The 11834-nt window shown below is 33.5% G+C and overlaps 1 protein-coding gene across 2 annotated transcripts in view; it reads left to right on the top strand.

Moving 5' to 3' along the window:
* The first annotated feature begins 3530 nt into the window (after positions 1-3530).
* Positions 3531-11834, top strand: part of LOC123563088 (solute carrier family 15 member 4-like) — a 46213-nt gene continuing 37909 nt past the window's right edge. Inside the window, exons 1-2 of one of the 2 annotated variants that reach the window (XM_045355666.2) lie at positions 3531-3638; positions 10511-10844. In XM_045355666.2, coding sequence (XP_045211601.2) covers positions 3621-3638; positions 10511-10844 — 352 coding nt within the window. In that variant the 5' untranslated portion in view covers positions 3531-3620. Of the gene's footprint in view, positions 3639-9098; positions 9224-10510; positions 10845-11834 lie in introns of those variants that run through there. The other variant, XM_045355665.2, reaches the window with a different exon arrangement.

Below are 11834 nucleotides of genomic sequence, written 5' to 3'. Positions count from 1 at the left end.
AATATCTTTATGACTTACCGAAGATTAATAGATACATAGTTAGAAAAGATCAATGTTGCTCCGTTACAATACACATTATATAGCTTGATTTTTGTTTACCTGGCAATCAAGATAATCCATATTAGAATTTGTGTTTGATGTTATTTTCTTTCCTCGTAACGTTTTGTTTGTCTTCTTCTCTCAGTCGTTTGTTCTATCAACTGAATATTCTAAATGTTTAATGCGAAGATTAGCAATGGCTCCTTAGTTTTATCATTTATGAATATTGCTTAAAAGGGACGATAAATCTGCAGGGCATATAAACAGTTTGTTTTATATGAAATGTGGAGTTGTCTGTCTTTAATGCTTTATGTCATGTAGTATGTAGTATGTAGGCTGGAGTCGTAAAATGTATTTTATATGATTTCTTTGTTTGGTTTTATTTATTGAAATTTTGAAATTTTATTGCGACATATTGTTTTCAGCGTACGCTTTTAAAAAAATAAATAATTTCAGTCATCTTTAAGGTACTGGTAAAATAGCAAATGGCGGAGAAGCAGTTTTGTTCAATATATAATATTTTTGATATACCTATGTATCATAAATTCATTTCATCATTGTAAATTTTGAAACGCATTTATTCAGCAACAGGATCTTTTGTACGGTACCTATGGAGTTTCTATAAGTTCTAACATTCGATTCTAAGTCCATTAATTAAGATATTAGGACTTATCAGTGTGGAGGAATGAAGGGCTTGAAGTAGGAACATAAAGCATGTCCTATTCGCCGTTGTACTAGTGAAGTAACAGTAACCTACAGAAGGTGATTTTGTGACATGTTTCCGGTGTACAGCAAAGTTCTTTCGTCCGTATTGGCCTTTAAAGTTTGAAACGCATTTCTTAGCAACAGACTGCTAACCATGGGCTAGACAACTTCAGTTACGTAGTCAACTTAAATGCTACGTGCACGGCTACTTTATCATTGATTTCATCCCCGACGTTCGTGGAGATGGAACTATTTTACGTAAGCTTGTAAGTTGTAGTTAGGATTCTGTGATTTCAGAAGCATAATAATTTTATGTCGATTTGTAAATAAGCTCTACAACTTATATCTATCACTCTCGACACTTCATTCATGATGGTATCCACCGCCACATGAGTATGAGAAGAGAGGCCAGTCTACATTTTTTCAGAACTAATACAGTATAACTCTGGTACCCACGGCGAGTAAACCCATCTCTAGAAGTATTGCTTCTTCTACATGACAATATAATGCACAAAACTTACAGTGAAAATGGTAAACTTTATAAAGCATGCATATTGTAAAACCAAAGCATCGGTAACAAGTTTGATCAACATTACAGGTCTTGCCCTTCCGTGTAAAAAACGAAATCAAGCACTAATGTACGATACTAAAGCACTATAAATGTATTTACTATGTTTGATACAAACTCACTATGTACGAAACGAAAGCATTTTGCGCGATATTAAAGCAAATTGAAAGATCCTTAAGCATTAAACATGATATTAAAGCACTTTGTATGAACGCAGTATCCACTAGCCATGATACGAACGTACTGTTTACGAATTTCTAGCACTATGTACGATTCTTATACACTATGTATACGATTCTTATACACTATGTATGAACGTGTCTGATTAGAACACATTTTCTCACATACCAGACGGGGATTTCCGGTATTTTTACCGGTGCTGGAAAAATCCATCTTACACCCCGGGGTGTAAGATGACTCTCGTGCAGTAAATGACGTATTACGAACTATATATATGTAGAAGATTTATGTAGTTATTTATATTTTATTTCGAAAAACGGAATACAAATCCAGTACCTTGACAGTTTCTCTTTGTTCCTGATAGTATCTTTCTCGATTCAAAATACGTTATTTTATCAAAATTTCATAACGATACGCTGGAACTGATAAAACAAAACCGGAACTAAACATTGTTATTTGTCTTTGAAACGTCATGACGTCTTTCCTGTTTACGGACGTTGATTTCCCGCGCTTTGTTTAAATACGCTGCTATAAGAAATAGTTCTAAAAAGAAAGCCGTTCGACTGATTTTATTTTTATTATTATACCTTGATATCGGTATGCAAGAAAAAGATTCCGTCACTGGTAATAGGTGCAGATGGGAATATCCGGCTCTCGGGTAAATGTTTAGGCGGTAACTCGGTAGGAACCTCGTTACCGCCTAAACAGTTACCCTCGAGGCCGGAAATTCCCATCTGCACCTATAACATCTACATCTTTCACCCAACCGTCGATTTCCGACTATCACTAACCAGTGAAAGAATCTTATAATGTGCGCTTCGGACGCCTCAAGTTCGCTATACTATAGCATACGGTAGGGACGCAGTATGTTCGCTGTTTAAGAAATTTGTTTGATCCTAAAGCATATTGTACGATACTAAAGCACAATGCATATAACAAACGTGCCTTGTGGAAATAAGACGGGTCATATAGATTTTTTACAGATTTCCTCAGTTTGCCTCTTGCATACCTGTTCACTATGGTGCTTCGTATAAACAAACTTATTTAGAAAAATATCTGTCTGAAAATGTCACGGTTCAACTATTACCTATATGAATTGGTAATTCATAAATTAATGTGTTGAAAATTATGTAAAAACAATAATACTGAAACTACTTTAATACACTCGCCGCAACGTAGATCTAGATGTATGCCGGTGGTTTTTTTCTGCTTTTAAAGGAAAGAAAAAGAAATGCAGTTTTACGGTTTTACATGACCGGCGAAATAGTAAGCTCAGATGTCAAGGACCCTCTAGATATTTTACCTGTACCGTATGCGCAAAGGAGTCTCTACCACAGGCACCGGTCTAGTATAAAATTTTCTAATTTTTTTCCTCTTTTCATATTTGTTTTCTTATTTTTTTCTTTTCTATTGTTTTTTTTAAATCCCCACTTCACACAAATGTACTGTTTATATGCTAGTCTAATAAAAAAAAAAACGACGACAAAAACATCCGGTCGTGTTGATTGCGAAATTTTTAGTATAAAGCCTAAAAATGTTTGTTTCCAGTTTCCCGACCTATCCTTAATGTTTTGCCCAACCCTAAATGTTTTTATGGCCTTGGATATTTTTTTCAGCTTTTTAACAAAAGGTTGCAAAACTGCACTTTTTATGCTTTAAACATGGTCAGTGATCATCAACGGTTAGAAATCAACTTACTGATGCTCTAAAGGCATAACCCCCTCATTTGTATTCATTTTTTGACACAATAAAAATCCGAAAAGTCCCATTTAAATAAAAAAAATTACAGACTACCTACCCTATTTCTTTGTTACCGCAAACAAACATTTTTTGTTAGGCCTAACCTATGGGGAATGCTAACTCGATTCCGCGCAAGATCATTTGCTTATAAAAGTCAAAGAATACATAAGCCTACTATTAACTTGTAATACTAATACATCAAAATTCTCAGGGTTTTTTTCCACTCATTTGAAATAATTTGACATATGGCGGGAAAATACTTTATCACATGATTATCACGTGATTAAGGTACGTTGACGAAACATTCCGAATATGCAGATGTAAACACACATGATGGGGAAATTAATATATAGTCCAGTGTCCTTTTAAATAACATGTTAGCTGAAAAATGGACCTACATGACAAGGTAAGTGATGTTTCAATTGTTAATAGGGGGTTAATAGTGTTTGTTGTATTAGCTATGACAGTGCGTTTTATGTGTTTGTTTGAGTTGTCAAAATACAGTTACATCTGGTCATGTCATGTGTTACATCTTAGTTACACGTATCATGTATATAATATATTACAGCTTTGTATATGAATTATGATCTGTCAACAGAATGGTATATTTATATATGTATGTTCGTACATAATAGAACTGCAACGATTCACTTGACAGCTGATCCGATTTCGATTATTTATTGCCGATTTTGAATTTTTCTATTCGATTCTGTATATTTCTGAACAATTTCATACAACGTAAGTCTTATAAATACGTTTCAGGCCAGTAGAAATTTAAAATTCTCAAGGTTTAGACATACCTTTTATCGGGGAATCTTTCAGCTGCACGCTGGAAGCCATTTTATTTCTGGTACAATTACGTACTCAACTATGACACTACTAATCATTGTTAAAAGCCGCTATTCCGGTACTAAATTACGCTACAAAGAACTGGGACTTATGAAAAATTTGATTCGAAAATGTCAGGTTAATTATGAATCAGTAATCGAATCAGCGGCACAGTAGTCGAAGTTCGATGTTATAATTTCATCAAATCATTGCTCCTCTAGTATATAAAATGGTCAATGATGTCAAATTCATGCTAGATGTAAGAATTTTAATAGTATCCAAAGAGCTCCACACGATTTGTAGTTCTATAATCATGATGATTATGTTATTAAACTTTTATTTTTTATTTTTATAAATACATGATATCTTAACTTATCACTTAATTAATATGTTTATCATGATACATGTCCAAAAATTGAATTATATGGAAGAAAATAATAATGTATGGGCCTAAATAAGGAGCATGAAATGCACATGAAATGTTCTATAAAATGACATGATATATACACCAAAATGAAAATAATTATTGTTCTGTTTATTGTAATATAAAATCTTGAATCAATTTAAAAGCATGCCAAATTGATTTGTAGTTCTTCATAACAACCTCATCAAATGTTTGATCTTTTAAAACCCTTACCCTACTAAACTTCTATAATGAACTTGACTTATGATATGTCCAATAATTCTTTCAATTTTGACAGTACATGGGTGCATACCAAAGATACTGACTGAATGGCAAACTGTGCAGATCATGATCAGACTGCATGGATGTGCAGGCTGATCATGATCTACACTGGTCACAAAGACAGAATCAGTCTTGTCCAGCATGATAAGGGTGAATAAGGTACACTTTCTGGCATGTACAGAAAAAAAGGTAGAAAAGTTTTTTTGATATTTTAATTGTGGCTGTTCAAACAGCAAAATGATCAGTATATGGATTTTGAAGACTACCAGTGGCTCTGTATTAGGGTTGGAGCTATTTCTCATCTCTCAAAGTTAAGAAAAATATATCATAATGAAAAAAAAAGTAATGAAAGTATTTATAAGAAAATGATAAGTGGACCGGATAAGTGCACCTGAATATTCATGCATAGATTCCATCAGTATAAGAACAAAATTATAGACCTTGACTTTGATGAAATATATGGTCTGTTGTGCCACATTTTAACTGTATCAAGTACCGGTACTCTGTGGAGTTTTTAAGTAAGTATTTATGATTTTCACTTATTTCTGTTGATTGTGATTTTACTGTAAATGCAAAAAAAATAAAGTCAACAAAATAGCAGAAATTGTTTCCATTTGTGCATTCATATCATAAGCAAGACATTTAATGTCAACCTGTAATTTTGAAGACAAATGAGCCGCGCCATGAGAAAACCAACATAGTGCGTTTGCGACTACCATGGATCCAGACCAGCCTGCGCATCCGTGCAGTCTGGTCAGGATCCATGCTGTTTGCTTTCAAAGCCTATTGCAATTAGAGAAACCATAAGCGAACAGCATGGATCCTGACCAGACTGCGCGGATGTTGGTTTTCTCATGGGGCAGCTCAAATGTAATTTTGGCATATTAATGCACTTCATCATTCTGTAAATTTATACAATTTGAAAAATACATAAATTGATAGATTTTACAGGCTATATGAATATACAACTAAATTGTTGACCTGTTCATGCTACACAGCGATATTATTTAGAAACATTTCATTAATATGATTAAAATAATTATGAAAAATATCCTGCTTGCTCCCAGAAAAAAGAAACCAGAACTGAGAAAAAAAACTGAAATAAACATTTTGCTTGCTCCCACCCTCTATCTTTTCTTGAAAATGTTTCTAAGAATTATTTATGAATTTGTAATTGCCTAAAAGGCATTAATTTTGTACTAAGATCCATGACTGACATGTATATACGTGCATAGTAATGATTCTAGGTAAAAGTAAAAAAAGCAAATTTGAAGTTTCAAAATTACAGTCGAACTTGTCTTTAATGGTTACCTTTATTTATATATAAAGCAGCCTCTTGCCTTAAGCATTCAGTCAGCTTATCAATTTTGATCTGATTTCATCTTGTCTTAAGCACTTCCTGGCTGAGTGCTTAATTTCTAAAATGAGTTGTCTATCTTTCTATTTGGACAGCGCCAGTAACTGTTAAAAGGGGTACTTACAAAAAATATATGACTGAATGGCAAACAGTGCAGATCATGATCAGACTGCATGGATATGCAGGCTGATCTTGATCTGCACTGGTCGCAAAGGTAGAATCAGTCATGTTCAGAATGATAAGGGTTAATACAGGTTTAACTGTAGGGTTAGTTTTTTCCTAAACTCTAAAACTAATTAGTAATCATTGTCACAAAGGAGCCCATGTTCTGTAATAACTTAGGATGTAAAACACAATGATAACTACAGTAAAACTCCTGTTATTATATATGAAGACTTATTATATATGAAGGTCTTCAGAATAGCAACTTCTGTAGAACAAAGTTCATCCTTCCAGTCTGTAGAAGTTACACTGTATTTGAGAATAATTAAATTTCTAGTATTTAAATATTTTTAAGGGCAGTAATTCTGAAAGTCATTGTTTCTGGCCCCAGACCCCAATCCCAGGGTCAGGAACAACCTAAAGTTTCCTTAGGAAATAGAAAGAAGAGACGTAACAGGTGGCCTGGTGGTCTATTGGTAACACATTTGACTGTCAGTCAAGAGGTCTCAGGGTTCAAATCCCAACCCAGGCACTGGGAATTTCTGAAATGCTCTTGAGTGTCTCCCATCTAACTAAGCGGCCAGCACCGTATCTAACAGATTTCTCTCTCTCTGTGCTGGGAACTTTCTCAAGCTCTGTCCTTCTGGACAGGTTGCTCTGTGTCTGTAGTAGTAGAGGATGGATTTGGTGCCCTGAGTGGCTGCCCAAGTTGTGCTATATATAAAGCACCTTTGAATGTGCTATATTATTATGAAAAGGGCGCTTATATATAAATCTGGCATAAAAATAAGACTTCTTCAATAACTTTTTTTGTTACTTTCATTTTACCTTAATCAAGTATTGTGAAATCCCAATAAACAAATGAAAATTAAATTCATTTATCACCAACAGTTGAATTCCATGACCTCATATTCCCACAAAATTGATGACAGCTGTCACTAACACCACTCAAGTTTTACTATATAACCCTCTAAAGCTTCGGGTGTAGGAGGTCATGGGTTCGCTGCCTGTCTGCATCAAATGTACAAAGATGTGAAAAATGGTACTAGTAGCTTCCTCACTTGGGGCTCAGCATTAAGAGGAATACTAGGATGGAGTATAATGTGACTTAGGTAAGGTATCATGTCATGTGTCTATGGCGTGATATTCCATTGTCATAGCACTATGATTCAAGTTGGGCTTTGCACTCACTGCTGAAAATAGACACCATTGTTTATATGACTGAAATATTGTTGAATTTAGGGCCACTGAAACTGAACACACACCCGCAAATAGATTGACCCTCATAATGATTGTGCAGACACATGAGATGAGATAAAAAAAATTTAAATAGAGCATATATATTATGATGTAGACAATGGAACAACAGGAAGTTATTTCTCAATCACATGTTTCATGCCAATAACATGATGTGGATAAATTACTTGTAAAATGGGACAGTATAAGATCAATCCTTAAATGTAACTGAGTCAAAAATTGAAGGAATGTGGAAGTTACATAGATATAAAATAATTTTATTGCTTCATATATGGACCATCTTTAGTATTCTATCCACATAATGAAGTAGGGTCAGAATTTTAGAACTATTTAATCTATTTAATACAATTTAATTGCAACTATAATAAAAACTCTGTAATTTGACTTTATTTACTATGAATAACCACTGGTATCCTGATAAAAAAAATTAGGTTCATACAGCACAAGCCAAAGTGTCCTTTCTATAATTCAGATAAAATACAAAAAAAAAGGTGAATTAATCCTCATTATGCTGGACACGACTGATTCTTTGTGAAAAGTGTAGATCATAATCAGCCTGCACATCCATGCAGTCTGATCAAGATCTACACTGTCCGCCATTCAGTCAGCATCTTTTTGGTTAGCACCCCCTTTTGACAGTTGATGGTACTGTCCAAATTGGAAGTTGGAAAAGTTCATCTTAGAAATTTAGCAGGGTAAGGATTTAAATCAGTCATAAACATGCAACCACTGTTACTGGAATATGGCATATTATGATATATCAGTTTGAATACCAACCATATTCCTTTCTACTTGTATATACTGGAACATGTTATTTGAATGTTCTGTATTTTATTCCCTGATGTGTCATTGATGTTCTAATTTGATATCATACAGTAATAATATATTATCTTCTGTACTGAATAAATGAATGAAAAAAACAACAGTTCTCCTTACCCATGCATGTAGATCTACCTAATTACCCATGTATGTAGATCTACCTAATATAGCCGACCCAGTTAGCTCGGTAGAGTATAAGACTATGAACGGATACTCAGCTGGTCACAAGTGGATCCCTGTGCACGGCATATCATTATTTTGTCTGTGATAGTTTGACTGTGGACTTAATGTGTGAAGTCATTCATCCTCAACCTCTGAATGATGTGGAGACATTTTCAGTTTAACTTGCAGGACCCCACTTAGCTTAATAGGGAGAGCGCAGATCTACGGATATCGGGGTGGTGAATTTATAAATCAAATGATAACATGTTTGATCATTTCGATTTTTCTTCATTAAAACATTTCAATACAGAAAATATTTTTGTATAACATTACAGTATGCACTTAACTTCTATCATTGACAACCTTTTTTGCATGAGAACCATAGCAATCAAACGATAATATAAACTATTTGCTGTCGTTTAAATTATCGTGCAGGAGTTGTATCAATAACTTTATTTTCTGTTTAATTTGATAACATCAAATGATCATGAAATGTGTGATAATCATAAGTGGATGGTTTCACTCCATATTGTAAATGTATACCCGGTAGTCCAATTTTATGATAATTCGGGCAGGTAAACAATTACAAACATTTGCTTATGATTTTATCAGTTAACAGTTTGTTGACAGTAATTAATTTCATTTTGATTATTTAAACATTAAGTTGGAATGATACTAGCCACAGTGCAGCATCGATGTAATAATTATGGCTTCTGTTCAGGTACTTTTCACATCACCATAAGGGCTAGTGTGAAATATTCTTTATTTTATTTCAGATGTGTACAGCATTTCTTAATGATTTCATAAATGTATGTACTATTGTTTTCTTCCTTCTCAAAAGGAGGGAATGGGGATAAAGCTTTAATTGTTAGGACACAAAAATTCTATCACTGATGGATGAAGCTCTTTTTCATCATTAATTAAGTTATAGTCTAATGTATTTTGTAATCATCTGGAATATTAGTTAGAGTTAGATATATTATGGAAATTATAGTTTTTGATAATTATGAAACATATTTATTGTATTTCTGATATGAGAGAACAGAAGTTTAGCTTAATATCTTTTGCAGTGGGATCTGAGGAATGGAGAGAGGGGTAGGGGGCTCCACCAATATATAAACTTTTTTATTTGGATCTATTGATGGATGTTCGCCAAACTTAGTTGTAAGCATCAACATAATTATAGGACATTTCTGAAAGTTGTTCCAAGTTGTTTCTCATGACTGCATGCTTTTCTTGGACACATCCCCTCATGAAAACATCTGGACTACTTGACCTTAATTTGCTTATAATTGATAAACTGCCATATATTTTAAACTGAAATGTCTCTACCATGGTTATGCTTGTTTCTTTGTTTTTTGTTCATCATGTGAGCTGCTAACAATGCCAGTATGCAATAATAATCCCTCCCTTCACAGAACCAATGAAAACAAAAACAAAAGTTAATAAATAACATATATTTTATATAATCTTTTGCTATTTTGGGTGTTTTACTTCATCAAAAATTACAATTTATACAGTAAAGGAACGGACATATTACTTTTACAATAAATTCTCAAAGTAATTCCAGATTGAATTATTTGATAACATGTACTTGAACCATAGTTTGTGAAAAAAATGCTAACAAAGCAAAACTACCAAAGTAAATGAATCTACACAAAGTTGCAGTTTCTACATTTTTATAACTTTTTGTGCACATGAAAATCACCAATTTACACAGGGGGAAATACTCTGCTGGAACAGTTATAGTATAAACAGAGTTATTTTTCCCTGATAAATTAAAATCATTTGTCTAAGTAAATATAAATATGATGATAATTTGCCGCACATTTATTTAAATCATATTTACTTTACATTTACTTTTCACCCTTATATCTGGTTTGTAGATATACCCGTTTAGACATAAATACTCAAAAGATAATGTAATGTATGTAAATTGACCAAATTCAAGCGTTGCAAGGTTTCAATATAAGCTTTCTTTCAATCAATTCTTATCTCTTGTTTTTAGAATGATAGCAACCGAGGTATTTCGGAGTCCGACTCCGATTCGGAAACTAAACCATTACTTCTTGGATCGCCAGTGCGACAAGATACATCCAACATGTATGAGAAAGAAAAGGATGCGGCCGCTGTCGAGGTGGCCGAGAATGGCGGCACAGTACCAAGTAAACCCAAGGGAAAAATTACTGGACAAAGGCTTTTTGTGGTTGCAAGTATATTAGTAACGGAGCTTTGTGAAAGGTTGACTTATTACAGTGTTGTGGCTAACATGGTGCTATTCTGTACATCAGAACTCGGCTACACCAGCGAACAGGCTTCAGTTGTTACCCTTGTCTTTTCAGGTAAAGCATAACTTTCATTAAAGTTTTAACAATTTGGTTGTAAACAATCGTGCTTTGTAAACTTTCTTTTGATGTAGTTTTAATATTTGATATATGTTTTTGAATATAGATTTTAATGACAGGACTAAAATTTTGTCAAGTATTTTTGCTTGTTTCAATATGGGATTAAAATATCTTTTGCATAATAGTGAACACTTGATGCAATATTTTCAAAAGAGGCACAGTTGCAATTGAAAGAGATGTGGTGTTAGCAAGTAAAAGATATTTTTGATCTTGCATGTAAACAGTCTTCATTTTGTTTTAAGTCTTTTAGATATTTCCAACAATATTTAACCTATTTTGTAGTTCAGTACCTGGTGGTGCAGAATTTCAAAGGTATCTTTCAGTCAGTGAAAAATATAACGATTTTTTTCATCGTGAATTTGAGTGAAAAGTATATGTATTTTGGTATTTTTCACTGTGAAATAACAAGACATATTTCTCACTAATATTTTAATAATTCACTGAAAAATGTATGGTAAATTTTTATTTTTATTTCTAATTTGATCTATGAGAAGGAGACAATCTCTGTTTTATCTCTGGTAGCTCTTGAGTCTGCACTCTTTGTTTACTTAGATAAAGTCATAAAATGTTTATTTGGCAAAACAAGTGAAAACGGGTATAATCTAAAACCCATGTAGGACATTTCAAAATCTTCTGATGTGTTTTACAAAAGCCAAAACATTGTCTTTACCAATACATTTTTAGCTCACCTGAGCACGAAGTGATCAAGGTGAGCATTTGTGATCGTCCTGTTTCCGTTGTAACAATTTGACTGTTAACACTCTAGAGGTCCCAATTTTGGCCCAATCTTAATGAAACTTGGTCAGAATGTTACTTACAATAAAATCTTTTAGGGACCACCAGAGTTAAATGTAGAATTACCTCCAACTTTAGGACTGCTTGATGTTACCTTTTTTTAAATGCAGTGGTATTTTACATGATGTTCCT

This window comes from Mercenaria mercenaria, chromosome 2, assembly GCF_021730395.1.
Source record: "Mercenaria mercenaria strain notata chromosome 2, MADL_Memer_1, whole genome shotgun sequence".
NCBI classification, from domain to species: Eukaryota; Metazoa; Mollusca; class Bivalvia; order Venerida; family Veneridae; genus Mercenaria; species Mercenaria mercenaria.
This window is presented reverse-complemented; position numbering and strand designations above follow the sequence as displayed.